This window comes from Alosa sapidissima, chromosome 18 (assembly GCF_018492685.1).
Source record: "Alosa sapidissima isolate fAloSap1 chromosome 18, fAloSap1.pri, whole genome shotgun sequence".
NCBI classification, from domain to species: Eukaryota; Metazoa; Chordata; class Actinopteri; order Clupeiformes; family Clupeidae; genus Alosa; species Alosa sapidissima.
This window is the reverse complement of record NC_055974.1, coordinates 18,877,125-18,903,401: the sequence shown is the minus strand read 5'-3', so window position 1 is coordinate 18,903,401 and position 26,277 is coordinate 18,877,125. Positions and strand designations below refer to the sequence as shown.

Sequence of the window (26,277 nt, the reverse complement as noted above, 5' to 3'; positions counted from 1 at the left end):
ATAATCTAATGGTTAAAACAACCTAGTTAGATTGGTTAATTTGTCAACTAATGAAAATTGGTTAACATTTAACTAAGTCAGATTTGTCAATTTGACTAATAGTTAGTTGGACACTTAATACACAATCTAATTGGTTAGTGCAACCTAGTGGGATAGGTTAATTTGTCAACTGATGAAAATTGGCTAAAAACTTAACTAAAGTCCAATTTGTCAATCTAACTAATTTGTTATTCGGACACATATTACACGATGACATTGGTTAAAATTGATTGATATCATGGTATCAACTAATCTGATATCATGGTATCAACTAATCTGTTTTTAGAGTGTAGGATGACATTTGTGTTTCATTGTCTCTTTTCTGTATTTTTGCACCAGAAGACTAGCATCACTGCTAAGACAGCCCATATGCTTAATCACAGTAATGTGGAACTGTTCCATTTGATTACAAATGGTAATTTGTTTTAATTTGGTTTATTTAGTAAGCAAGTGTTTTAAATGTGGTAAAATTAGTTATATTTTTGGCAGGCAGGCTTGATTCTAAATATTAATCTGATTCACAATCATCTTAAATAGCATACAATTCCTGAAGATGTAATATTTAAGTGTTAAGCTGATCTGGGTTAGATTTACTTATGTATAGCCAAAAGGCTGAATAATCGTTTTACAATTTCAACTGTATGATTTGGCTTTGCCAGGCAAATTATACATTATTTTACATGGCATCATGTTTCAATAGCAGTTGCTGCTGTGCTATTAACTTCAGGTGTGGCAAAAGGCAATGATAAAATATAAAGTGCTGCTTTATCCCCTTTGCTAGGATTGAAAAGAGGATACACCATTTCCCTAAAGAAATATTTAATGGTAACAAGATGATGGCGCAATTTTGTATCATAGAAGGAAAGCCGGCCATTGTCATAATCAAGGAAGATGCCTACTACCTCAGGTCTAGATGCCATAGAGATGTAGTGAGAAGATCCTGATTTGGTGTGGACTCCGTGCTTGTTGTCTGAGTACAGGCACCACAGGCCACTGGTTGGCATGGACTTCTGCTCCCTCATCGTCTGTACTGCTGAGTCTGTTGCCACTCCAACCCACCAGAAGCTCTTGACTTCAGTGTTCTCCTTTTTTAATCCCACCTCCCAGTAGTGCTGTCCACTAGAGAAGTTTTGGCTTCCCAGGATACATAGTTCATAGTCAGTAGCTGGGTCACCACTGTCCCTCATCATTTTACCATCTTTACCAACTTTCAAACAAGCTGGAGCTGCATCCTTGTTAACAACGATGTCCACTGTTGAGGAAATGTAGACAAATATCACAGTAAGGCGTTATATTGTAATAGAGGTTAAATTTGTTCTCCTGTAAATACTGTAAAAATATTGGCAAGCATTGTAATATTTGTATTGTAACAGTGTAAACCATCATCAACCTAATCAAAATGAACAATTTTATAAATTGGTAATGACTGTAGAAAAATTGGGTTAAATTTGTTCTGTTTACAACTGAATCTATTCGGTAAAACATGAAGTCTGTAAAAAAAATGTATAATACCTGCATGATTTTTCATGTCCTCAGAGTATGCAAGCTCCGGAGCTAATAACAAAGCAAAATACTTTTAACGTTAAGTGTTAACAGTTATGTGTTGCAGGGTTATTAATAAACTGAAACACATGCACACATTAATGACACTAGAGGACTGGTTCATGATCCATCATATGCAGATATGCTGAGTGAGAGAATTACTTGGAGAGTGAGAGAAACAGAGAGAAAGAGAGAGAACAGTACAGACAGTAATTATTGCCTATATTCATTAAACACAACTCAACAAAAAAGCCAACACAGATAATAGGCCAACCAAGCATACAACATAAACTGAAATGATAAATAACATACATACATGAGTGGAGCTATGGACAGAATCTCACCTTCTTTTAACAGGGTTGTCTTTTCCTCTGCAAAAGAAAAGAAATAGATAACAACAGTTCACATAAGATGACTACCCACAATAGAAATATTGAAGTTCAATTGTATTCTGATTCTAGACTAAAATGTAGTAGAGTGTAACAATGAGCAGCATTTATTCTTACTACTACTAGAATGGTACTGCCATGTTGTTCATACATTGTTCATACTACACTGAAAAAAAACAACATTTCTTTCAAGAAGACATGTAAACCACCAAGACCCGTAACGAGGGATCTGGAATGTTGGTTACCTAGCAACCAAGATGCTGTCTATTGAAAAGGGAACTATTTTTTGATGCGTAAGAACGATGTCGAAATTAACATTTTTAAACAATAATGGGGTGTTTTCAGATTATTTAGTTTGTTGTAGAATTGTTGTATAAAAGCAATATAGCACTCGTGATCGTGGGATTGGTCATGGATATTCCCACGGATGTTGTTCGGCCGTAGCCACGAGGCCGGAGGCCGTTCAATCCCACTCTCACTCGTGCTATATTGCTTAAATAACAAATTGTCTACTGGAGAATGTCACAGTAAATGGCAGAGTAGAATGGAAGAAGTCTTACCTGCTATTCCTAGGGGAATATTTGCTGTTGCTAAAAAAAGATGATTGCTTTTAGTCACTTAAACATGGAGTGATGAGTTTTTGTCAGACCCTCACAAGGTATGTAGCCAACAGACATGGCTCACATGAATAAATGTACTTTCATTGATTTAAACAACTGTGCGTATGTGTTTTTCTTTTTCTGAGAAATTATAAAGAAAAAAAAAGAAGACATTTCAAACCTTTTTTCGTTTTCATCTTCATGTATAATAGATAGGTAGTCAGTCCTATTATTGCCAGCAGGGCTATGATGAAAGCTACCATCCAAGATGATCCACCTGAATCTGTGACATACACACACACACACACACACACACACACACACACACACACACACAAAATCTCTTTCTTACCCTCAGGTTCACATTTAGCCTGGGCGGATATCCCTTCACCACAACAATACTTTCTCCAATCAGATGTCAGATGTCTCTCTGCAGATTGGCCATACACCCTGTTATACCCCTTCACACACTTGCACACCTACATCTGCATCTACCTAATGTATTAGCATTTGTCTGTGATCCTAACCTGCAGGCTGTAAGTTGATGTTCATGTCCACCCTGGCCTCCTTCAGGTCCCTTTTCTTGCTGGGCAGAAACACAGAGCAGGAGATCCACCGGGACTCTGAGGAGGGGAGGACCACCCAGCTCAGCACAGTGAACAGACCATCGTCCACCCGGAAGTGAGAGTGGCGCCCAGGCTGGAGTGCTTCTTGGGCCCCCAGAGACCACTGGAGCTGGGGAGCCGGATGCCATCCGGTGGACATGCAGCTCACGTTCATCCGGTCATCTTCAAGCCTTGATAGAGACAGGATCGGAGGGGCCCCGATCACTGTGTGTGTGTGTGTGTGTGTGTGAGAGAGAGTGTTTATGACAAAGAGAAATAGTGAAGACAAAAGATGTGAAAGAGAAAATGTGAAATGTGAAAAACATTATTAGATAGAAAAAGAGATTATTTATTATATCTCCATCGGCATGATTAATTGATAGCATACTTTTGAAATGTGACTGGCCACCTCAATAACTTTACTTAGAATAGGCTATTTAAGTGTTAGTCGTATGCAGTCCAACTTAGGAAACAACAAAATAAAACAAATTAAAACAAAATGCATGAGTGCATTGATAAACTTCTACTGATAAACTCACCCTCTACTTTGAGAAAGACTGCATCACTGTCATAGTGCTCACTGCTGCTCACATAGCACGTATACTTCCCGGCGTCCTTCAGATTGACATTTTCAATTTGTATTGACACATCCCCTTGTTTAAGGCTACTGGATGGCTCACGGGGCATAAGCCTAGTGCGGTTTTGAATAGAGCTCTGGGTTTTTTGGTCACGGTAGAGCAGCACAGGTGTGTTGTAGCTGTTGCTTCGGTACCAGCGCACCTCCATCCCCTCGGCATCCGTAGTGGGGGAGAGCCAGCACGGCAGAGTGACCGAGTCCCCAAATGAGACTGTAGCATTGCTGACCAAAACTGAGAATTTCACGCCTTAAATACAAAACAAAGAAAGTTATGTTTTAGTAGGCTATGTGAGTTCATAAAATAGACTAAGTCTACATACATGTCGAAGTCGAACAGTAAGTTAGGCTACTCTTACATTAGACATTCAAGTGATGTCATATGGTTCAAGCTCACTTAGGCCTATGTAGTAAAACATAGAATGAATGTTCTCTGCCTTTAAATGTTGTTGTCTTGTTTCATTTAGTTTTACAATGTAGGCCTATGCTGTATTTGCTAAATGTTTTATTGGTAGCCTGAATGTAATTAAATCTTAAAAACAAAAATAATTCACTCATGACTCCACGGTGGGCGGAGCTGTGTGAATCACAGTAACACAAAGCGTGGGCGTAGGCTACAATAGCCCAAAAAGGCCAGGTTTTGAAAATATCCCCGTTAGCCTCAAAATGAGTCGCACGTAGCCTACTCACCAGCTGTAGCAACGCCTGCTAGTTGTAGGATGACTATTTGTAGACCTATGAGACACATTGCTGTGAAAGACAACGCAAAGGCTTTAGGATTCGTAGCCTAGGCTATAGTCGACAAAGGAAGCATGCAATCAAATCACCGACGCTGTGCGGTGTTTAAGGAAATTAGCGATACAGATGTCAAGGTTTCTGTGGCAAAATGGATTTAGCTTGGTAAAGAATTCCACAAACGTAGGCTACGACAATTCCAATCTAAAATAAAACCATTTCAAAGACGAGAGCATATCAGGCTATCCAAGAGACTGAACGAAAACGTTCTTCTTTCAGTTTCGTTTTTCCACAGCCAATCAGTTTAAACCATTATCAGCCAATAAAATGCATGTAACCTAACCAGCGGAGCCGTCTCGGCTAAAGAGTAGCCTACCTGTGTGCAAAGAGGCAAATATTAATCTAGTTGCAATCTAAAACATCAACAGCCGGAACCAAGGCTCTGATATTTGTCCAGCAGAAACCCCAAGATGATGATGATTATGGTTATGATTATGATTATGATTGTGATTATGATTATGATTATGATTATTAGGCCTAATATTGTGACCAGCGCACAGTGGGAGGTTAAGAATGACAATTAAAAACTAGAAATGCAATTCCAAGGAATTACCAGTGCATGAAAATGCTAAAGTTGTGATGTAAAATATCATGTATAGTTAAAACAGATAATACAGAGATAGTTACTACGGTGATGCTAGGATAGACATGGTGGTTGCATAGCTTAATAAAAGTTGATAGTTTAAAAGTAGACTGTTTAACAGCTGAATGTAGATAGTTTAAAAGTTGTTGATAGACAGTAGATAGTTTAAAAGTTGTTGATAGGCAGCTAGTTTAATAGATAGTTTAATGATAGTTTAATAGATAGTTTAAAAGTAGACTGTTTAAAAGTTGAAGGTAAATAGTTTAAAAGTTGTTGACAGACTGGAAGTTTAATGAATGTTGATATTCAAATAGTTTAATGGCTGTGTATAGGTAGATATTTGACGATAACTGAAAGTTGGAATGGCTCTAATGTTTGCTAGCAGTTATGCTAAGATTTTTAACTAGGCTAACCATGCTACTTAGCTAATGTTGTATAGCAGTGCTAGCAATGCTAACATGCTAACCATGCTACTTAGCTAACTTAGCCAACGTTTTCTAGCAGTTTAATGAATGTTGATATTCAAATAGTTTAATGGCTGTGTATAGGTAGATATTTGACGATAACTGAAAGTTGGAATGGCTCTAATGTTTGCTAGCAGTTATGCTAAGATTTTTAACTATGCAAACCATGTTGCTTAGCTAATGTTTTATAGCAGTGTTAGCAATGCTAACATGCTAACCATGTTACTTAGCTAACTTAGCTAACGTTTTCTAGCAGTTTTGCTAAACATGCTAACTATGCTAGCAATGCTACTTAGCTAACTTAACTAATGTTTTCTAGCAGTTTTGTTAAACATGCTAACTATGCTAGCAATGTTACTTAGCTAACTTAACTAATGTTTTCTAGCAGTTTTGCTAAACATGCTAACTATGTTAGCAATGTTAACATGCTAACTATGCTAACCATGTGACTTAGCTAACCTAGCTAATCATTTTTAGCAGTTATGCTAAATAGCATGCTAACATGCTAACTATGCTAACCATGTTACTTAGCTAATCATTTTTAGCAGTTTTGCTAAAAATGCTAACTAGCATGCTAACAATGTTAACATGCTAACTATGCTAACTAGCTACAGTGGGTAGGAGTCATAGTCGATGACAAGTAACAGTTACAATGGCTGAACAGTTAAAAAGTTCAGTAGTTTAAAGGGTTAAATTGTTTAATAGTGAAATATTGTAGTGAGGACTTTTATTTTGAAACAGTTTTTGGCAGAGGAAGCAGTTGAACAGGATGTGTAGTCTTAATAGGGCCAGTTTGTATGCTTAAAGCCTGAGACTGGCAGTTGATCCAGGTGGCCTGAACACCTGCCATAGGATTCTAATTGCTTAACGGCCATATTATGATGTCACAATCGGCAATGTTAAGTCTATGGGGATTTTTAAAAAGTTTTTCTTTAATAGTTTAAAAAGTATAAAGTTTCAAAGTTGAAAATTCATACCAACCCGATCTGTTTGAAGACCTACGTAACAAAGTTTGAATGAAGTTTCTAAGTTAAACTGTTCAAGAGAAATTGCGTACGGAAAAAGTGGTAAGCGGAATAATAATAATAAGAAGAAGAAGTTGCCTAGGAAGAACAGTACAGTGCATTTTCATGCACTGTAATAATAAGAAGTTGTTGAAGTTGCCTAGGAAGAACAGTACAGTGCATTTTCATGCACTGTAATAAACCACATGTAACCAAGGCTTGCTACTCTCCATTGTCTTCAATAAGGCTGGTTTAAATCCCCTCAAGGTGTTTTTTCTTCTCCAGAAATTGCATTCAAGTAGGCTAGCTTACATTTAACCACAAAAAAGGAAACATCATATAGGGACAGAATTTTCTTCTGCTTTGCACATTGTTTGCAATTCTGCAACACACTTATTGTGAAACACTAGGCCTACACACGATTTCTTACATTAGACACAGACCAGTCAGTCTGAGGCTTAGCACTACAAATAGACTTCAGGTAAGTTATTTTTATATAAAACACATCAGTGTATTGTTGTTGATTTGAAAGAGTAATTCAAACGATTCATGAATGTATGGTTTGTTGCAATAATTACATTTTTAGAAAGGATTGTTGGGTTTTGATTGCAGTGTTTCATTTTGGCATAGATGTGAGTTGTGAGATGTGAGTTGTTTAACTCCAAGTGCTTTCTCTCTCTCCTACTCAAGCGAGTAGGACGCATTTCACACTGCTCCTGCTTCACCTATCCTTTTAGCAATTTCCACTCTTTTTCATTCTTTTATTTCATTTACAAGCTAGTTTAGCAAAAACAGTGAAACCAGTACATTTAAATCTGAAACTTTAGTGGTTAGTTTTTTACTTTAAATGAGCCAGCCAAGTCAACGAGCAAAAACTGAACGGCAATTCACCTTGAAGTTGGATTAAAACAAAATGCGCTCCTTCGGCCAGAGACCCAGGAGATCATGCCGAAAATGTACTGAGCTAGAACAGAGGATTTCTACTTTGGAATCAAAGATGCATGCCCTTCCATCAACGACAGATGAACTACGAGAGGCATCTCATGAAGTGAGTACAGCAACTACTGGAAATGCAGAGAATGTAACCCAGCAGTCTAATATCACTGCTAATAGAGCAGATGAATGCATCGACCTCACAAAGGGAAATGTGAGTACAGAGCCTTGGCACAGGCAAGGTGCCAGACCAAAAAACAAAAAACATAATACAAGAACAGTAATTACCTCAACACCAGTAAATTCAGATGTTAACTTCAGGCCTCGTATCAGAAATACAGAAAGATCAGCAAACTACTACAGGGCTTGTGGTCCTAAGGGAAGCCCACAACCCCTAACACTATGGAACAGATTTGAATGCCTCCGGGACGTGAGAGAGGAATTTCCCAGGGAACAGACCCAAAGCAGGCAGCGATCAAACCACAACAATAGAAAGATGGGCACAGACAAAAAGCAGCACTCGACACCTATTCATCCCACAACCCTCGTCCTAGGCGACTCTGCTGTGAGACATATAAATGGGGAAAGGATGATTGTATGTTGTTTCCCAAATGCTTCAGTGTCTGACACAAAAAACAAGCTTGCAGAACTGGTGTCAAAATATGCAACTATCAAGCGCATCATTGTGCATGTTGGAGCAAATGACATCTACAGAGAACAGCTGTATGTCAAAGAAGATTTCAAGGAACTTTTCTCGGCCCTATATGAGCTTGGAATACAAATTTTCATCTGTGGCCCACTCCCAGCAGAGGGAAGCTTTGTATTTTCCAGACTATTCAGTTTAAACACCTGGCTCGCAAAAACATGCTTTTCAGTTGGAATGAATTTTATTGACAATTTTAACCTTTTTTGGAATCGCAGGGAATACTTCAGACCAAATAGCCACAATTTTCAAGACGTCTTTTCAGTGCAATCAGTCGTCGTTCGGTGACTTTACTTCATTTGAATATCTGTGTGCATGCATTAAGACTTCTCCTCAGATTTTATTACTGACAATTTACAGGCCTCCAAAACATTCAGCTAAAGTTTTTCTTGGAGAGCTAGGTGAACTGCTATCAGTTGTTTGCATAGAGTTTGACTGTCTTATTATATCAGGGGATCTGAACTTGCATGGGGATAATCCTGAAAACAATTATGCCAAGGAATCCATTGCACTAATCGATACTTTCTCCCTAACACAGCATGTACAGGGGCCAACACACTCTCTCGGCCATACCCTCGACCTTGTTATCACAAAGGGTCTCGATGTCTCTACAGCTGTTAAAGATCTGGCCTTATCTGATCATTTCTGCGTGTTCTTTGATGTGTCTATGTCCCCACACACTCAAAACACAGCTATGATGGTAAAAAGGAGAATCATAAATGATCAGACTAGTGCTCTCTTTGAGCAAGCACTTTCACTAAAGTCAAGTCAACTGTCAGACTCTGAAGACTTATTTGATCACTTTAATGCAAAAATGGCAAACATTATGGATGACATTGCTCCATTACAATTCAAGAAAGTTAAGGACAAACAGAAAGCACCATGGAGGCAAAATCCAGCAGTTAAACTTCTAAAAAGAGAGTGTAGGAAGACTGAAAGAAAATGGCATAAATACAAACTTCAGATCCACTATGAATTCCATAAAGAGATGCTCCGCACATATAACTCTGAAATATGCAAAGCAAGACAGTCTTTCTTTTCTAACATTATCAATAGAAGTTCAAATAACACTCGTATTCTATTTTCAACTGTTGATAAGTTAACAAATCCCCCCTCACAATTAGTGCCTGAACTTCTCTCAACTAATAAATGCAATGAGTTTTCATCTTTTTTTAAAGGTAAAATTGACAAAATCAGACTCAACATATCTGCTCAATTACAAATTCAACAACCTGAACTTCCAGCAACAAACAGAGGGAAACTAAACTTGATGTCAGAGTTCAGCTTGATAGACTACGAAACACTTGAAAAAACGGTACAGAATCTCAGCTCTTCCACATGTGTCTTAGACACTCTGCCTACCAATTTCTTCAAAACTGTTTTTCACCTCATAGCGGCGGATGTCCTTCAAATTGTAAATGTATCACTGCTGTCTGGCACCTTTCCTAAGTCACTGAAAACAGCTGTTGTAAAGCCACTTCTCAAGAAGAATAACCTGGATGCCTCCATGCTAAACAATTACAGGCCCATATCCAATCTACCTTTTATTGGCAAAATTATTGAAAAAGTAGTCTTTAATCAATTAACAACCTTCCTAACATCAAATGGGTATTTTGATTACTTTCAGTCTGGTTTTCGGGCAAATCACAGTACCTTGACCTGTGGTGTTCCCCAGGGGTCGATCTTGGGGCCACTATTATTCAACCTCTATATGCTCCCACTTGGACAAATCATTCAAAATAATTTGATTTCATATCATAGCTATGCAGATGACACACAAATTTACTTAGCTCTATCACCAAACGACTATGGTCCTCTTGAATCTATGTGTCAGTGTATAGAACAAATCAACACCTGGATGTCTCAAAATTTTCTTCAGCTGAACAAAGAAAAAACTGAAGTAATCATATTTGGTAAAAATGAGGAAAGACTTAGGGTTGCCACTCTCCTTGACACAAAAGGGTTGAAGGCAAAGGATACTGTTAAAAATCTTGGTGTATTAATTGACAGTGATCTAAATTTCAACAGCCACATGAAAGCGATAGCTAAATCAGCTTTTTACCACCTCAAAAATATTGCCAAACTCAGAGGGCTGATGTCAAAACATGACTTAGAAAAACTCATTCATGCATTTATCTCCAGCAGGGTTGATTACTGCAATGGACTGTTCACAGGCCTTCCTAAAAAGACTATTAAACAGCTTCAGGTGATACAAAATGCAGCAGCTAGGACTCTACTCTAAAAACTAAAATAACTGACCACATTACTCCAATTCTTAAGTCCTTGCACTGGCTTCCAGTAAGTCACAGAATTGACTTTAAAGCACTATTGCTTGTTTATAAATCAGTAAATGGAGCAGGACCTAAATACTTGTCAGACATGCTTCAGCAGTACACACCTTCTCGTCCTCTCAGGTCCCAGGTGAAAAACCTGCTAGTAAAACCTACAGTTAGAACTAAACATGGTGAAGCAGCTTTTAGCTGCTATGCGGCTCAGCTGTGGAACCAACTTTCGGATGACATTAAAAAGGCCCCAACTGTAGCCAGTTTTAAATCTAGACTTAAGACCAAACTGTTCTCAGATGCTTTCTGCTAACTGTGCCGAGTTACAAATTCTGAATCTGCCTTGATAATTATTCTACTTTGTCTTTTATTACTTTTTTTACTACTTTTGCCTTTGTTTTTGCTTACTAATTATTCTTTATTTTTAAATGATTTTACCTTGTGTTTTATGTTTTCTTTTTATTATGATCTTTACCTTTTAACTATTCTTTGACTATATTGGCCTTCTATGCTTTTATTTGTTATTATTGTTTGGTTTTGTTTATGTAAAGCACATTGAATGACCTCTGTGTATGAAATGTGCTATATAAATAAACTTGACTTGACTTGACTTGACTTGACATAATGAGACAAATTCTGCAAAAAGTGTGTAAGCAACAGGCAAAAACGGTATTCCACCATGAAGACAGAAAAACAAATGAAATGCAGTTGACATCCAACCAGAAGTGCAAAGAAGCATTAAATACCAAGTGCAGGTAGAGTATGTTTGTGTATACAATAGAGATTAATAATATACAGTGTATAGTTGGATAAATACAGGTTTTCCAGATGGCATGTCTACAGAGGTAAATATGTATACAGAGTATATTGAGTATACTGTAAATAGACATATATATACATATATAATGTATAGACACATATATACATATATAATGTCTATTTACAGTATACTCAACATATATATATATATATATATATATATATATATATATATATATATATATATATATATATATATATTGCACAGGTTTATGGGCAGGCTATGGAATATAATATATCTAAAAATATATAAATATAAAAAAGATATCATCCCCTGAAGTTCAGTGAAATCCACCATTAAGGAATGTAAGGAATATGGCAAATATGCAAATCTGATTAGATTTAAAAAATAATGGTGGGGTAGGCCACCAACACACCTATGATAACTGAAACAGTTAAAAGCTTCAGCAGCTTAGATGGGAGAAACTATGCAGCAACTTCACCAGTCAAAGCTCCATGGGTGATTGGTAAAGCTCTTATTAAATCTCGATTAAGGTTTGCCCAAACATGTTGGAAAATCATGCACAAGCACAAAGCATCCAGAGGCTAACACATACGCACGCACACGTGCATGAATGCAAACAAGCCTAATGAAGAGACCCACTGATGTAGACACACAAACTCATTAGCCGCCACACACGTTTCCTCAACTAATCCAAGCTCATTTAGCCAAGTAATCACCTCTTCTTAGTCTCAATGACAGGGGGGAGGGGGATCATTGCAAGAGAGGGAGGAGTTAAGGACTAAGGAGAGGAGAGGAAGGAAAGGTGAAGGAATCAAAGCCCACACCGGCCACCATTCACATCACACACAGCCTGGACCATACGCTCCTTTCTTGAGCGAGAGAGTGCGGCATCACTCCCACATCCACGTCCCGTCCCCTGCTCCTGTGTGGCTTGTCATCTCCTCATAGGACAATAAAGGTAAGGAGGGATGGAGGTGTAAGGCACACACACACATATGTATACGAATGCATGCAGAGATAATGGATTTATGGTGCTCTGGATTGACATATTTGTGTGGTTGTCATCAATACTTGTAGAGGTAGATGGTTTTGATTTTGTATTTTGAACGTTTCATGCACACTCAGTACTCAGAAGTAACTGGAAGGCATTCATGGGCATGGAGCCAAGACTGAACATTCTAGAACTTTCCTGCTTATCAAGATTCTCTAATTCTCTCTCTCTCTCTCTCTCTCTCTCTCTCTCCATTTTTCCAACTTTTTTCCCTCTGTTCATCACTGTGATAAAAAACATTTTGTATTGATTATAATAAGTCATTCTTGCAATTTAATTTCCCCTCCTTTCACCAACTCTGCTGATCATCCCTGGGGTCAGGATGTCCCAGAAAGCGGCCGAGAGAGCACCTTCCACAGACAGGTGAGAAAGACAGCAGCATCCGTGACATCTGGTGCTGTCCTTCACTTTCTGTCTGTCACTTTTCATTTAACACAAAGAATACTTATATTTACTAATAACAATATACCTCTATACCATATTGTTATGTGATATTATAATGATAATATGCAATATTGTACTACATTACAATTGTATTAAAAGTACTGAAGGCTGTCTTTACCCCTTGCTTATTTATGCTCACAGTTATGTTCATGTGACCACTGTATCCTGTACATATTTTTGGCCCTGGCCCAGGGCCGACCTTTTGCCTTTGTCCATTTATCTTGTCTATTGCCCCACTCAGTGCCAAATCGGCCCAGGGAGAGGAGGGTGCCAAAAAGTCCTCCCTGAGGAACTCATCTACGACCTCCAAGACCTCGTCCACGACCTCTCAGGACACGCCCAAGAAGACCAAGAAGAAGACAAATGAGAAGCTGTACACCAACATGCTCACCACTGTCTTTGGCGGGGTAAATCGTGTTCATAATCACACACACACACACGTGCACACACACACACACACACACACACACACACATTTATAACTTTACTACCACTAATCACTACCTTCAGGCTCTTCCAACATTAGAAGTACTCGCTTGCTGTAATGTGCTCCTGGGTTCAGATTTGCATAAGATTTTCATATTCGCCTCCCAGTGAAGGTGTATGATGTCTATTTACTTACTCTAACTATATTGATTATATCCCCAAATTTATAGCAGATGTAATGCAATATGCATGCATTTCAATATAACTTCAGTGTGTGTGTGTGTGTGTGTGTGTGTGTGTGTGTGTGTGTGTGTGTGTGTGTACAGGAACAGTAACCACAGCCACATTTTGAAAACAAAGCAAACTGTCTAACTCCCCTTGCCCTTGGCATGCCTGCATACTCCCCCCCCCCCCCCCCACAAACCAACACAGAGCCAAGAGACATACAGCAGTGGCGTCACCAGTCTGGCTCTCTATGACAACAGTGCCACTCGCTTGTGCAGGAAGGTCGAAAGTCAGGCACAATCTCCTTTTCCCGTGGCGTGTTTACGTAACAGATCCTACACACTAGCAAAAGCTTTGGTCTCCACCCCCTTCAACCTCAAACGTTAATCCTGCTCAGACCAAGGTATTAATAGCTAGTTAGCGTGGATTAGCATCATGTTTAATTATCCTCAACTACACTGGTCTAAACAGTCTTAAGAGAAAGTGTAAGGTGAAAATCACTTCAGTCTTGTTTATTTTAGGTTAGTTAAAACACCATCACACTGTCTTAAGAGGTATCTGGTTATAATTTGCTAAATATATCCCAAATGGAAATCAATTTATAGTAGGAGGCGAACTTGCATATTCATAATGGCTTGTATAGGGAAGGTCTACTTTTCTGGAGAAAATCTGTGTCTGTGTGAGTGTGTGTGTGTGTGTGTGTGTGTATCTGTCTGTCTCTCTCTCTCTCTGTGGAGTTTGGAGTTTGTAACGGCCAAGTGATTGATTTACTAAGACTGGGGATGCACCTGAGAATCACCTGGCGTGCGTCTTTTGTGTTTTCACCTTTGTGACTCAGAGAGAGAGAGAGAGAGAGATTGAAAGAATGTGTGTGTGCATGTTTGCACGTGTGCGTGCCTGCATGTGTGTGTGTGTGTGTGTGTGTGTTTTGAACATGTTTGTGCCTATGTCAGGGAAGGAACTAGATTAAGGACAGGAAGAAAGCTTTTACTGCTATACTAAAGCCAATCTGAGTTTCCGCTATGCACACACACACACACACACACCCACAAACACATGCATTATTCTCTCTGCATTCACCCTATTCAATAATTAATCCAATCATCGGATTTCATTGACTCTACCCTTATTTCTATCTGCAGGAAAGGGAGCTGTCTCAACCAGAGCTGGACGGTGAGTCAGAAAACTGAAGGGCTAAAACCATGGTGCTGGTTGAATATTGTTAAAGAGTCACCATAGAATAATTGATATGTATGCCCCTTGGTGTCAAATTAATGACATTTAGCGCTACAACGGTACTCAAAAATGACTAAATAGGTACTTCTACCCGATCAGTGTTACATAGTGCAATATCAAGCATTATGGGTATGCGTTGGCAAAGTCAGACACTTTATTCTGGATGTCATAGTTGCATCAAAATGAGTTTAAAGTCTTTACTTTATACTTAATATTGAGATATCTCATGTGCACTGCATAATTGAGAGGTCACTGATGGATACAGGCAAAACAACCCTTACCATAATCGTTCTCAGAGAAAATGTTATATAAATACTTTTATTTGATGATCTGAGCTGATGACCTTTTGCGACCTTTGACCTTTTATATAGTTTGACGGCTGCTCTCTGACCTTTGACAGAGTTGAACGAAGCCTTCAAGGAGTTTGACTATGACCAGGACGGTTACTTGAACTACAAGGACCTTGCGGAGTGCATGAGAACTATGGGATACATGCCCACAGAGATGGAGCTGCTGGAGATCATTCAGCAGGTCAAGATGAGGTGTGAGTATCCTGCATTTGTATATGGAGCCACATCTAAAACTATGGCCATGTTTTCACTTTGTGTATGACTGAACCAAATATACTCATCAAACATGTGTGTGTGTGTGTGTTTATATGGATTGATGTTTTGGTGTGTGTGTGTGTGTGTGTGTGTGTGTTTGCAGTGGGTGGCCTCATGGATTTCGAGGACTTCTGTGAGCTGATGGGCCCCAGAATGTTGGTGGAGACGGCAGACATGTTGGGTATCAAAGAGCTCAGGAGCTCCTTCCAGCAAGTGAGGCACTTCAGCCTTTTGTGTGCTACTATTGTGCAGATATAGGATGCACTGGTTGTCATTCACATAGTGATCTTTTTAGGGGTCCTTGATCCATGTGACGGTACAATAATGGGACTTTAAAAGTCAAATGCCCCCCCCACCCCCCTCTCTCTCATTGTTTTCTTCTCTCCTTCATTTTTCATTTTTGTTCTGACACATTTTTTCCCCCACCCTCGCTGTCCTGAGTAAATATCACGTCTACACCCCCCACCCCCCCCCACCCCAGTTTGACACGGACGGCGACGGGAAGATCTCGCAGGAGGAGATGAAGGAGGCCGTCAAGACGCTGTTGGGGGAGAAGCTGAAGAAGGGCGAGCTGGAGGAGATCCTTAAGGAAATTGACCTCAACGGAGACGGAACCGTAGACTTTGACGGTACATAAGGACATAAGGATTTGTGTGTGTGTGTGTGTGTGTGTGTGTGTGTGTGTGTGTGTCTGTGAAGTAGGCGTGTGTGGGGGGAGAGGTGCATACTGTAATACAGTGGGTAGTAAAGTGGCCACTTTATTCACGCTTTCCGTGATTCACGCAGCTGCATGAAATATATTACAACCTATAAGGTACAACATATTACAACTTATTACAACTTATAATGTACAACTTGCAACATATTACTTGTGGTTGTTTGGGTCATTGCAGCTTCTCTGGGGAAATATAAATAAAAGACGTGTGATTCATGCGTGAGGTCCCTTGAGAGTCACACATGAAACCGGACAATTCCTGGTACCCACTGTAGATCAAATGAGATCAAAGGAGACATAGATAGAACGTACTGAAAGGGTTTCCCTGGGTGTCATAGCATAGCATAGCAAAAGGTGTGGTATCCTCTCTAGATAGATAGATAGATAGATAGATAGATAGATGAGCAAGTAAGTAAGTATTTTATTGATATAGCACATTTTCTATGCACAGAGTAAAACCCAAAACGTTTCACACAGGCATAAACAAAAAATAATGGTGAAAAGAAACATTCTGGGTGGAGTGTTCTCACCAGTGTACACGTAACTCACCAGTGTACACGTAACTTGGCACAGACATAAAGACATTACAAACAAATGAAACAAATACTAACAAGTAAAAAAATAAAAAGTGAAAAATGAAAACAAACAAAAACATGATGCCGGATGGAGCGGCGTGATCACCAATGTACACATGACTTGGCACAGACATAAAGACATGCAAACAAATTAACAAATAATAGCAAGTAAAACAAAATAAAAGAAGTGAAAAATGAAAACTTGCCAGCATACCCTCAACTTAAGATAGATAGACTGAAGTAGAAAACTAATAATACAAGGAGATCAGCTTCGAACTTCAAACACCATAATGGGACCTTGGATTTCAGTGGTAAGGCAGTGGGGCTCTGGTCTTCTGACCAGTTGTTACCAGTAACATGGAGTTGTTACATGCAATTTTACAATATCACTTGTGCTCTTCTGTAAATGTTATAAGTGTTGTTGGTATTATTTCAGAAGTGTGAAAAAGGCCCTAATGCTTTCATGCTTGTCATATCACATCACAGGCTGGAGAGACAAGATCACAGCTAAACCCGTCTTCACTTCTCTCCTTTGCAGAGTTTGTCATGATGCTGGGAGTCCAATAGATGGAAGAAGTTGGTGCTGATATGCACTCTGGTGGTTGAGGAGAGTGGCCATGTTTCTCTCAACATCATAGTGTGTATGAGACTGGATCTGAAGAGCTCTGTTGCTGCTGTATCTTTCTGTAAATCAAGATTTCATCTGTGTGTCTGTCTGAGAGAGTGTGTGTGTGTCCTCACTGGGAATACAGGTTTGGATACAGTACATTGGTGCCTATAATGACATGGTGTAGTGTTTTAAGTGAAACACCCCAGCAGTCTGCAGAGTAAACTAAACATTTAGTGCATTCTGTAACTTGTATTGTACAATTATGTTGTGGTAATTTCGTATTATGTAAACTTTTTAATTTTACTAAAAATAAACTTCATTGTAAGATCACTCACTGCATTGGTTGACTTTGATGTCACTGGTTACACTGTTGACTGTAGATATCATTGCTTTATATTTTGCATATTTTGCTGAACTTTGCATGAGGAAATGGGTTCCAAATACATACTTGCTTAGTGGGAAACCTAAGCGGACATTATGGGCAGTTTATGTATAAAGTTCACTCTGAGGCTGTTTAACCCTTAAAGGTGTAGGTTTTTGAACATTCTAAGTTCTGCAACAATTGAAGGTTCCAAAATTCTATGTTGAATTCAATGAACCCAGATATTATTTAGAATGTTAATTTCCCAACATTCCCGTCACACCGGTGTGACGGTACTCCTTTAAGGGTTAATGAACTGTATACATAAACTGCCAGTTGTTCTGCTTCTCTGTCTCTGTTGGCTAATGTCCAGACATACACACACACTCACACTCTCTCACTCTGTCTCTCTCACACATGCACGCTTTCTCACTCTCTCTGTCTCTCTCTCTCTCTCACACACACACGCTCGCTCTCTCACTCGCAAGCGGAACAACACAGACACTTCATAACACAGACTCGCTGTGAACCGCCAGTTGTTCCACTTGGCCACCAAGTGTTTTAATATTTCGTATTTTTGTTTCATACAAATCAGGCAGGCAAATTGTTAGGTATCTTAATATGTAACTATGTGCATGTGCAGAGCAGATCGGGCAGGCGGTACGGATCGGGCACTGACAGTTGAGATTCGTGCAATGTAGCTCCCACCGTCTTTGGTTGGATTGGCAAGCGGTAGACCTCTCGTCTATTTTGGTGTAGCCATGGCGATACAACGACCACTTGTCTCTTGTCATGCTGGTCGTTTGTCTCATGTATCACATCTGACCAGGGGGGTAGGCTAATACCTTCACAAGAACGATAGTGTGCTTGTTTATGCAAGCACATTTAAATCCATTCCTTGGTCATTTTTAAATTTCACACTGAAAATTGGACCCACAGATCCAAACACCACAAGAATAAACAAACAGCAAACAAACTGAAGAAACAAACAACTCTAGTCTATAGTCTCACCACTGTAGCAGAGAAACCTGTGACTGCATGACCACCAGTGATTTTGCCATTGACCGCTGTTGTACATTACAGCATATTCCTCAGCAGACATGATAGTTTCAGTAGAATTTGTGCTCCAGTTCCCTAATGCCCTGAGTGCCCTCTGCTGACCTCTTGCAGTCATTCAGGTTGTTGTACAGTAAGTTGTTGCCCCTGATGTTTTGGGCCAAGCCAAATAGATACACTATCACTGGTGGTGGCTAGATCAGTGTATCTCTCTGCAGTAGGTTTGGGCTTCAGTTCATGTCTTGGGGTCAGCTACATAGTGATACTAACAAGTGGCATGCACCAGAGCAATGCAGGTGCCTGTGAAAGAGTAACATGAAGATTAAAATGAAGTTCAAATCCATATTTTGTAATACATTATATCACACACACACACACACACACACACACACCAAAACGTGTGGTGCATACATATTCTCTCTGCATTCACTCTATTCAATAATTAATCCAATCATTGGATATAATTGACTCTTCTCTTATTTCAATCTGCAGGAAAGGGACCTGTCTTAACCAGAGCTAATTATGTATTCCCCCTTTTTTCTCAATACTGCCCCCAGGTGTCCACAACTAAAAACTGTTGAAAATATAACAAAATAATAAAGGTCTGCTATTAAATAAAGCAATTAACTAAACAAATAACTAGAAATTGTCATTCTTACTAATTTTAGCTATACAATTGTCACTTAGAATAATGGTTTTTATCTTGGGTTAGATGTGCGAAAGGCGCCGTTGCTTACAAACAAAGGTCGATTGGATGGTCAAAATGTCCAGGATTTTTGTCAGACACAGGTGGCAACCCTAGCTCCAGCGCATGGCGTAAAGCTCGTTATTCACCCGCGCAAAGCTTAATTCGGTATTTTGCACGTTTATTTTTTAAACATTGCGACCAGGGGTGTGGCAATTAACAACCTAGGGAGGGGCCTGGCACGTTGTCTAAAAATCGCTATCATACTGTACACCACCTAAACCTGGTCAGAAGTCAATGGCAAGTTGTTCATATGCTATTTTAAGAGCGCATGTCAACAGTCATATTGACACGCACCATCCTTCTATCATTCATGAACGCACACCAGCGCACGTCCATGAAAAGCATTACAAATTGCACAATTACAATGGGAAACATAATTAGAACTAGAGAATGTAATTCCAGGGAATTACGAGTACATGAAAATGCAAAAATGGCTGCCGAATGAAATATTGTTTAATATTGTCTAAAATATAATCTAAGTAAAAAGATGGAGGTCAGATAGAGAAAAAAGCTGATGGGGAGTCATAATTGATGACAACTGACAGTTGGAACGGCCAAACAGTTAAATAGTTGAGTAGTTTAAATAGTTAAATTATTTTATAGCGAATTATTGTATTGAGGACTTATTTTGAAGTTGAAGGACCGAGGAAACAGTTGGTGGGAGTTGTAGTTGATGACGACTGACAGTTGGAATGGCTGAACAGTTAAATAGTTGGACAGTGAAAATGGTTAGGTTATTTAATAGGATATTATTGTACTAAGTACTTTTATTTTGAAACAGTTGTAGGCAGAGGAAACAGTTGGCAGGAGTCATAGTTGATGGCAACTGACAGTTTGAAAGGCTGAACAGTTAAATAGTTGGATAGTTAAAATGGTTAAATTATTTAAAATGGAATTATTGTAGTGAGGAGTTTTATTTTGAAACAGTTGTGGTCAGAGGAAACAGTTGACGGGAGTCAAAGTTGATGTCTGACTGTTGCTAGAGTAGTTATGGTGGTTGCTAGGCTGTTGCTAGGGTACTTGAAGTCGTTGCTAGGTTGTTGCTAGGGTGTCCATGGTGGCTACTAACAGAAATAAAGGAGTTACTACAGTGGTTTGCTAGTATAATCATCTTGGTTGCTATGGAAACAGTTGAACAGTTAAATAGTTGGATAGTTTAAATGGTTAAATTATTTAATAGGGAATTATTGTAGTGGAGACAGTTGTGGGCAGAGGAAACAGTTGAACAGGATCTGTAGTCTTAAGAGAGCCTTCCCACAAATGAAACAATCTCTTAGTATTTGAAACTCTCAGTATTTGATACTCAGCCTTCTTGGTGCAGATGTGCTCTCACTCTCAACATTTGCAACTTGCTGCTGCTCACTGATTTTTGTCTTACTACAGTAGTTCACTCTACATGACATGATATGCAATATTATTTTCCATTATTCAGTAATGACTTGACCAAAACAAAATTCAAGTGACTATAAATATTTTAATAAAGGTGTTCCATTCCAATGTTTTCATGTGTTTCATATAATTTGTTTAATACTGGAACATATGAAATGTATTATTAAATGTAAATATAGAGCAGCACTTACCTTATGTAACTTACCTTGCAGTAACAATGAATTTATCAACATTCTTCTCACCACTGATAATGTGATTTGGACTTGAGACTGTATTTTGCTAGTGTTCTGTTTTCTTTCATTTTGGACACCTCATACATTGAGTGACAGAACACCCTAACTTGTCATACTATATTTACATATTTGGTATTGTTGGATTCAGTACAACCCCACCTTTCCCATAAGCCATCATATGTGTTTCTATGATAATCCCTGGTAAAGCAGCTACAAAGTAAATGAAAACATTCTGCATAGATATTCATTTTTTGCATGTCCGCTTATTTTAGGTGTATGTTTACATGTCTCTATTCATTCCATACATCGAGATATTCACATCCAGTCTTTTCTAGTAGGTAAAGCAACTTCCTGACTATAAACATGCCAAGTTTCAAAGCTCTCAGAGCTTGTGTGATTGATCTGCACTAGTTTATATGCCTTAACTCCCATACGGACAAGCTATATTTTAGTCCTTTTTGGTTTTGGGGTGTATAACAATATCTGTTACATTACATTACATTACATTACATTACATTACATTTGGCTGACGCTTTTTAGCCAAAGCGACTAACAACATAGTAAACAGTTTAAGTTTTAGAGCAGTTCTCAACAATTTTAGGACAATTTAAAAACATTAGAGTACAGTAAGAATAAGTGCATCAGTGAGTGCTGTTTTTAACAGTTACTTGTCAGTTTGAGACGACTGGTGAGTGCTAGGATCAGTAAGACTTGTTGTAAGTGTTGCTATGAGAGGAGATGTTCTCTAAAGAGCTGGGTCTTCAGGAGTTTTCTGAAAATGGAGAAGGATGTCTCTGCCCTTGTAGAAGCTGGCAGTGTGTTCCACCAACGAGGAACAACAGATGAGAAAAGTTTGGATTGGCTTGAGCGTACCGGTGGTAGAGCTAGACGTCGTTCGTCTGAGGAGCGCAGCGGTCTGGAGGTAGCGTATGTCTGTATGAGGGTATTCAAGTAGGTGGGAGCAGAACCGGAGACTACTTTGTAGGCAAGCGTTAGAGCCTTGAATTTGATGCGGGCCGCCATAGGTAGCCAGTGTAGCTGGATGAGCAGCGGGGTAACATGTGCCCTTTTGGGTTGGTTGTAGACCAGGCGCGCCGCCGCGTTCTGGATCATCTGAAGTGGTTTCACTGCGCAGGCTGGGAGACCTGTCAGGAGGGCATTGCAGTAGTCGAGTCGTGAGATGACTATTGCCTGAACCAGAAGTTGGGTAGCATCTTGAGTCAAGTAAGTCCTGATTTTCCGTATGTTGTAGAGTGCGAAACGGCATGACCGGGCGACTGAGGCAACATGATCTGAGAAGTTTAGTTGGTTGTCGAGAACAACTCCTAGATTTTTTGCAGTCCTGGTAGGTGAAACAGACAGGGATTTAAATTTGATGTTGATGTCGTGATGTATGGTAGGTTTAGCTGGGAGGACCAGCAGTTCAGTCTTTGAGAGGTTCAGCTGGAGGTGGTGTGCCTTCATCCATGTAGCTATGTCTGAGAGGCAATCCGAGATCCGTGCTGAAACCAAGGGGTCATCAGGTGGAAAGGACAGATAGAGCTGTGTGTCGTCTGCATAGCAGTGGTATGAGAAGCCATGCGAACGGATAATCTGTCCCAAGGAGGTGGTGTAGATAGCAAAGAGAAGGGGGCCCAGCACTGAGCCCTGGGGGACCCCTGTGGTGAGATGGTGAGGTGCAGATAGCTGACCAAGCCATGATACGTTAAACGAGCGTCCAGTGAGGTAGGATTCAAACCAGGAGAGAGCAGAACCGGAGATTCCCATGTTAGCGAGTATAGAGAGAAGGATGCGGTGATTAACCGTGTCAAAGGCAGCCGATAAGTCAAGCAGAATGAGTACTGATGACTGAGCGGTCGCCCTGGCTTCTTTTAAGGCTTCTGTTACAGACAACAGAGCCGTTTCGGTAGAGTGGCTGCTTTTGAACACAGACTGACTTGGATCCAGAAGGTTGTTCTGTGAAAGGAAGTCAGAGACCTGTTTGGAGACTGCTCGTTCAATGCCTTTGGATAGGAAAGGCAGGAGTGAGACAGGGCGGTAGTTCTCGACTTGAGCAGGGTTGAGAGAAGCTTTCTTAAGTAGCGGTGTTACGCGGGCCATTTTGAACTCTGTTGGAAATGTGCCGGAGGTTAGCGAGGCATTGATCACATGTGTGATAGCTGGAGCGATGGTCGGGCTGATGGACTGAAGTAGGCTCGTAGGTATAGGGTCCAGCGAGCATGTGGTAGGACGGCTGCATGTCAGGAGTCTAGATACTTCACTCTCGGAGAGAGGCGTGAATGCTGAAAAAGATGTTCCAGCAGTCCCTAGAGGTTGTAGGAGTGCGGTATCTGAGTCAGATGCGTTGAGTGGGCATGTAGAGAATTGACTGCTCATTGCCGCCACTTTGTTTGTAAAAAATGAGGCGAGGGTATCTGCAGTAAGGCTGGATGGAGGAGGAGGCAGCTGAGGGTTGAGTAGCGATTTGAAGGTTGAGAAAAGTTTTCGAGTGTCAGTGGCAGTAGCGGGGTGAATTTCCATCTGTTGGAGATCAGCAGGCCCGTCCCGCCTCCTCGTCCAGATAGGCGAGGGGTGTGGGATAGTGTAAGGTTAGTGGAGAGTGCAGCCGGGGTGGCAGTGTTCTCTGGTTTGATCCAAGTCTCAGTGAGAGCAAGGAGTTCCAATGAAAGGTGGTTGGCATAGCCAGCTATGAAGTCCGTTTTGTTGACTGCGGATTGACAGTTCCACAAGCCCATAGAGAAGGAGGTTTCTGTAGGGAAGGACCGTTTAAGTTGCTGGAGGTTAAGGCGATTTCTGCCCCTTTTGGCATGATGCCGTTTTCTGCGATGGCCGGTGATTACAGATATGGTGGAATGGCGCATTTGTTAATTTAACATCTGTTAATTTAACAATCGTAGCAGTAAAATATTTTTAGCTAAGAATCCATCAGAATTTCATATATGGGAGACCTTAGAGATAAGGAAAAACATTGTTGCGTTTAGTTCTACCTCTGGTAGGGGTATCTAAAAAATGTGGGGCCATTGTCACTAGCCTAATATCGCGCGTTGCGCCGTTAAAGGGAATGACAGATGTCATTCTCATTGGTTTAAAATGATGTTACGCCCCAAACACACACATATGACTGATTAAAAAACTTAGGAACACCTTGGGCCTATTGCACAAAACTAGGATAAGGGATTAAGCCGATATCTTGGTTATCCTGGCTCAATTTATCCGTGATCCAGTTGCACAAAAGCGGGATAGGGGGCAGCAGGATATGTTATGGTATAAATCACCAGGGCGATTTATTCTGTGGAGCTAGCCTGCTCCAGACCAGGCTAAGTTCCAGGATTTAATCTCATCCCTTATCTCAGTCAGCAGTCACCACAAACGGAAACCAATAGTTATTCCACTGCCCATTACACATTGTTATCACATATACCTAGACCCACTGTCATTATTTAAACGTTTGTGATCATTAATTAACTTTTACATACTCGCCATTCCCGACCTGTCATGCGACAACGTGACGTCACGGGAGTGCCTAACCATTTCACGCGTGGTGGTCGCGGAACTAGTTGCAATATTCTCCTTAACAGAGGTGTTGCTGTTTGTTGCTGTTGTGAGAAGGCTATCTACCTACTTCACACCGTAGAAGAAGCAATGAAGCCGCCATGATGAATCTGTGATCGGTGGCGGGGTCTATTTGCAGGGGCGATTCTAGACCTAGAGCTTTGCTGGGGCACAGGCACCCAACACCCAATACATAAAAAAAACATTTAAATGTGCGCGCAATATGAAATAAATGGCTTTGACGTCTAGCCCACATCATGTCCTCATCCATTTCTTGCCTGTCTCTCTCCTCCTCCTCCTGTCGGGTGTGTGTGTGAGGGAGAGAGAACAAGCTGGTAAACTGTTGCTAAATTTAGGCTACGACGCTAAGCATTGAAAAACAGATGCTAATTATGTGGGCAACATTCTCTAACAGCGATCAACTTGTCATTTTTTTCTGTCAAACAAGTTGTGAATTTGTTGTAACATTAAAACAGGGGACGACTTACTCTGTGCTCAAAGGGATATGACGAGCTCCAGCGGACGAAATATTCGGAAGAATCATGTGAGCGATTTTCATTGGTTGTTGCGTTCAATCTTACCCAGCTACAGAGGTGCTATTTCCTGATTGGCTATTATGGTCCCTTTCTTTTTTCCTTGTTTTTTTTATTGGCTGGTAAGTGACTCGGTAAGTGACGGCTCGAGTCATGACTAAAGCATGCGCTCATGAATGTCGTTTCCAGGGAGAGCAGCGCTAGAATTGTACTGGGGCACTGGAGACTTTTACTAAGGCACGTGCCCCAGTGAATAAGGTCTAGTGACGCCCCTGTCTATTTGAGGGAGCCGTGAGCGCGCACTTATCCAGGATAGGTTTCACCTGGCTTGATGAATCCGTGTCTGCTCATCCTGGCTTGCTCGTTGTGCAACCAATTAAGCCTATACGCTCTTGTTTTGGATTCATTGAGCGCAGCTTAGTAACTTATCCCGGATGTCTTAATTCTGCTTTTGTGCAACAGGCCCCTTGTTGCGCCATGCGCTCCACGTTTGATAACGAAACCCCTCCCAATGTGAACTGGACATCCTACTAAATTTGAATAGACTTTTGACGAGTGACGATGCACTTTAGAATGTCATGATAGGGCCCACTATGTTATCTATTGTTTTTACATACCATTCAGGAGAAGGGTGTTAAAAACATTTCTGTCCATTATCAGAGAGTTTATCTACAAAAAGAAACCCAACATGAAACCCAACCTATCCAAGTCCTGTCTTGCCAGATACATGTATACCACATTGCCAATGCCAATGTGGACCAAGTAGGGGGTTACATAACCATACAATGCTTAAAATGCTTGAAGAGTTTAGATGTAACTTACAGTACAGTATGTATTTCCCTCTATTTGTGATAGATGAACTGTATCCTGAAGTAGACAACTCTAAAAGTTGCTGTATTTACTGATTTAGACAAATCCTGGGTCAAATGTGGTCCTCCTTCTTCAACAACTAAGATACTGTCTGTGGCAGCATAACAAAAGTTTTTTTTAAGTGTCTAGTAATATACATTACGAATATATAAAATGTGTTTTTTTTTTATAGAAGTACAGTAGCAATAAATTGTATTAAAAATACAACTCGCCTGTGAGTACCAAAACCACTAGAATATTCATGGTACGTTGCAGGTGAACAGGGACGCCCCCAAGGGGTGGTCGCGGCCAA

General features: G+C 40.2%; 2 protein-coding genes across 2 annotated transcripts; one reads left to right on the top strand and one right to left on the bottom strand.

Annotated features, from left to right (window-relative positions):
- Positions 1–458: 458 nt before the first annotated feature.
- On the bottom strand, positions 459–23,931 carry cabz01076234.2 (butyrophilin subfamily 3 member A3). Its single transcript, XM_042070089.1, has 10 exons — positions 23,920–23,931; positions 23,648–23,651; positions 4,499–4,630; positions 3,714–4,058; positions 3,097–3,399; positions 2,751–2,852; positions 2,531–2,560; positions 1,926–1,952; positions 1,552–1,593; positions 459–1,291 (listed from the first exon to the last, which is right to left on the bottom strand). Exons 3-10 carry the CDS (start codon positions 4,554–4,556, stop codon positions 726–728), a joined length of 1,473 nt encoding a protein of 490 aa, XP_041926023.1. The 5' UTR covers positions 4,557–4,630; positions 23,648–23,651; positions 23,920–23,931; the 3' UTR covers positions 459–725.
- si:cabz01076231.1 (calcium-binding protein 2) lies at positions 12,181–17,506 on the top strand. The gene is made up of 8 exons (XM_042070090.1): positions 12,181–12,314; positions 12,729–12,770; positions 13,093–13,258; positions 14,645–14,675; positions 15,139–15,282; positions 15,447–15,556; positions 15,825–15,972; positions 17,172–17,506. Exons 2-8 carry the CDS (start codon positions 12,730–12,732, stop codon positions 17,198–17,200), a joined length of 669 nt encoding a protein of 222 aa, XP_041926024.1. The 5' UTR covers positions 12,181–12,314; position 12,729; the 3' UTR covers positions 17,201–17,506.
- Positions 23,932–26,277: the final 2,346 nt, after the last annotated feature.

Coding starts and splice junctions, on each gene's coding strand:
- cabz01076234.2 (XM_042070089.1), bottom strand. CDS start 4,556: ATGTGTCTCATAGGTCTACAAATAGTCATCCTACAACTAGCAGGCGTT. Junction 1,953..2,530: donor TATTCCCCTAGGAATAGCAG/GTAAGACTTCTT, acceptor TTTCTTTTGCAG/AGGAAAAGACAACCCTGTTA. Junction 1,594..1,925: donor GACAACCCTGTTAAAAGAAG/GTGAGATTCTGT, acceptor CTTTGTTATTAG/CTCCGGAGCTTGCATACTCT.
- si:cabz01076231.1 (XM_042070090.1), top strand. CDS start 12,730: ATGTCCCAGAAAGCGGCCGAGAGAGCACCTTCCACAGACAG. Junction 12,771..13,092: donor AGAGCACCTTCCACAGACAG/GTGAGAAAGACA, acceptor TGCCCCACTCAG/TGCCAAATCGGCCCAGGGAG. Junction 15,283..15,446: donor TCAGCAGGTCAAGATGAGGT/GTGAGTATCCTG, acceptor GTGTGTTTGCAG/TGGGTGGCCTCATGGATTTC.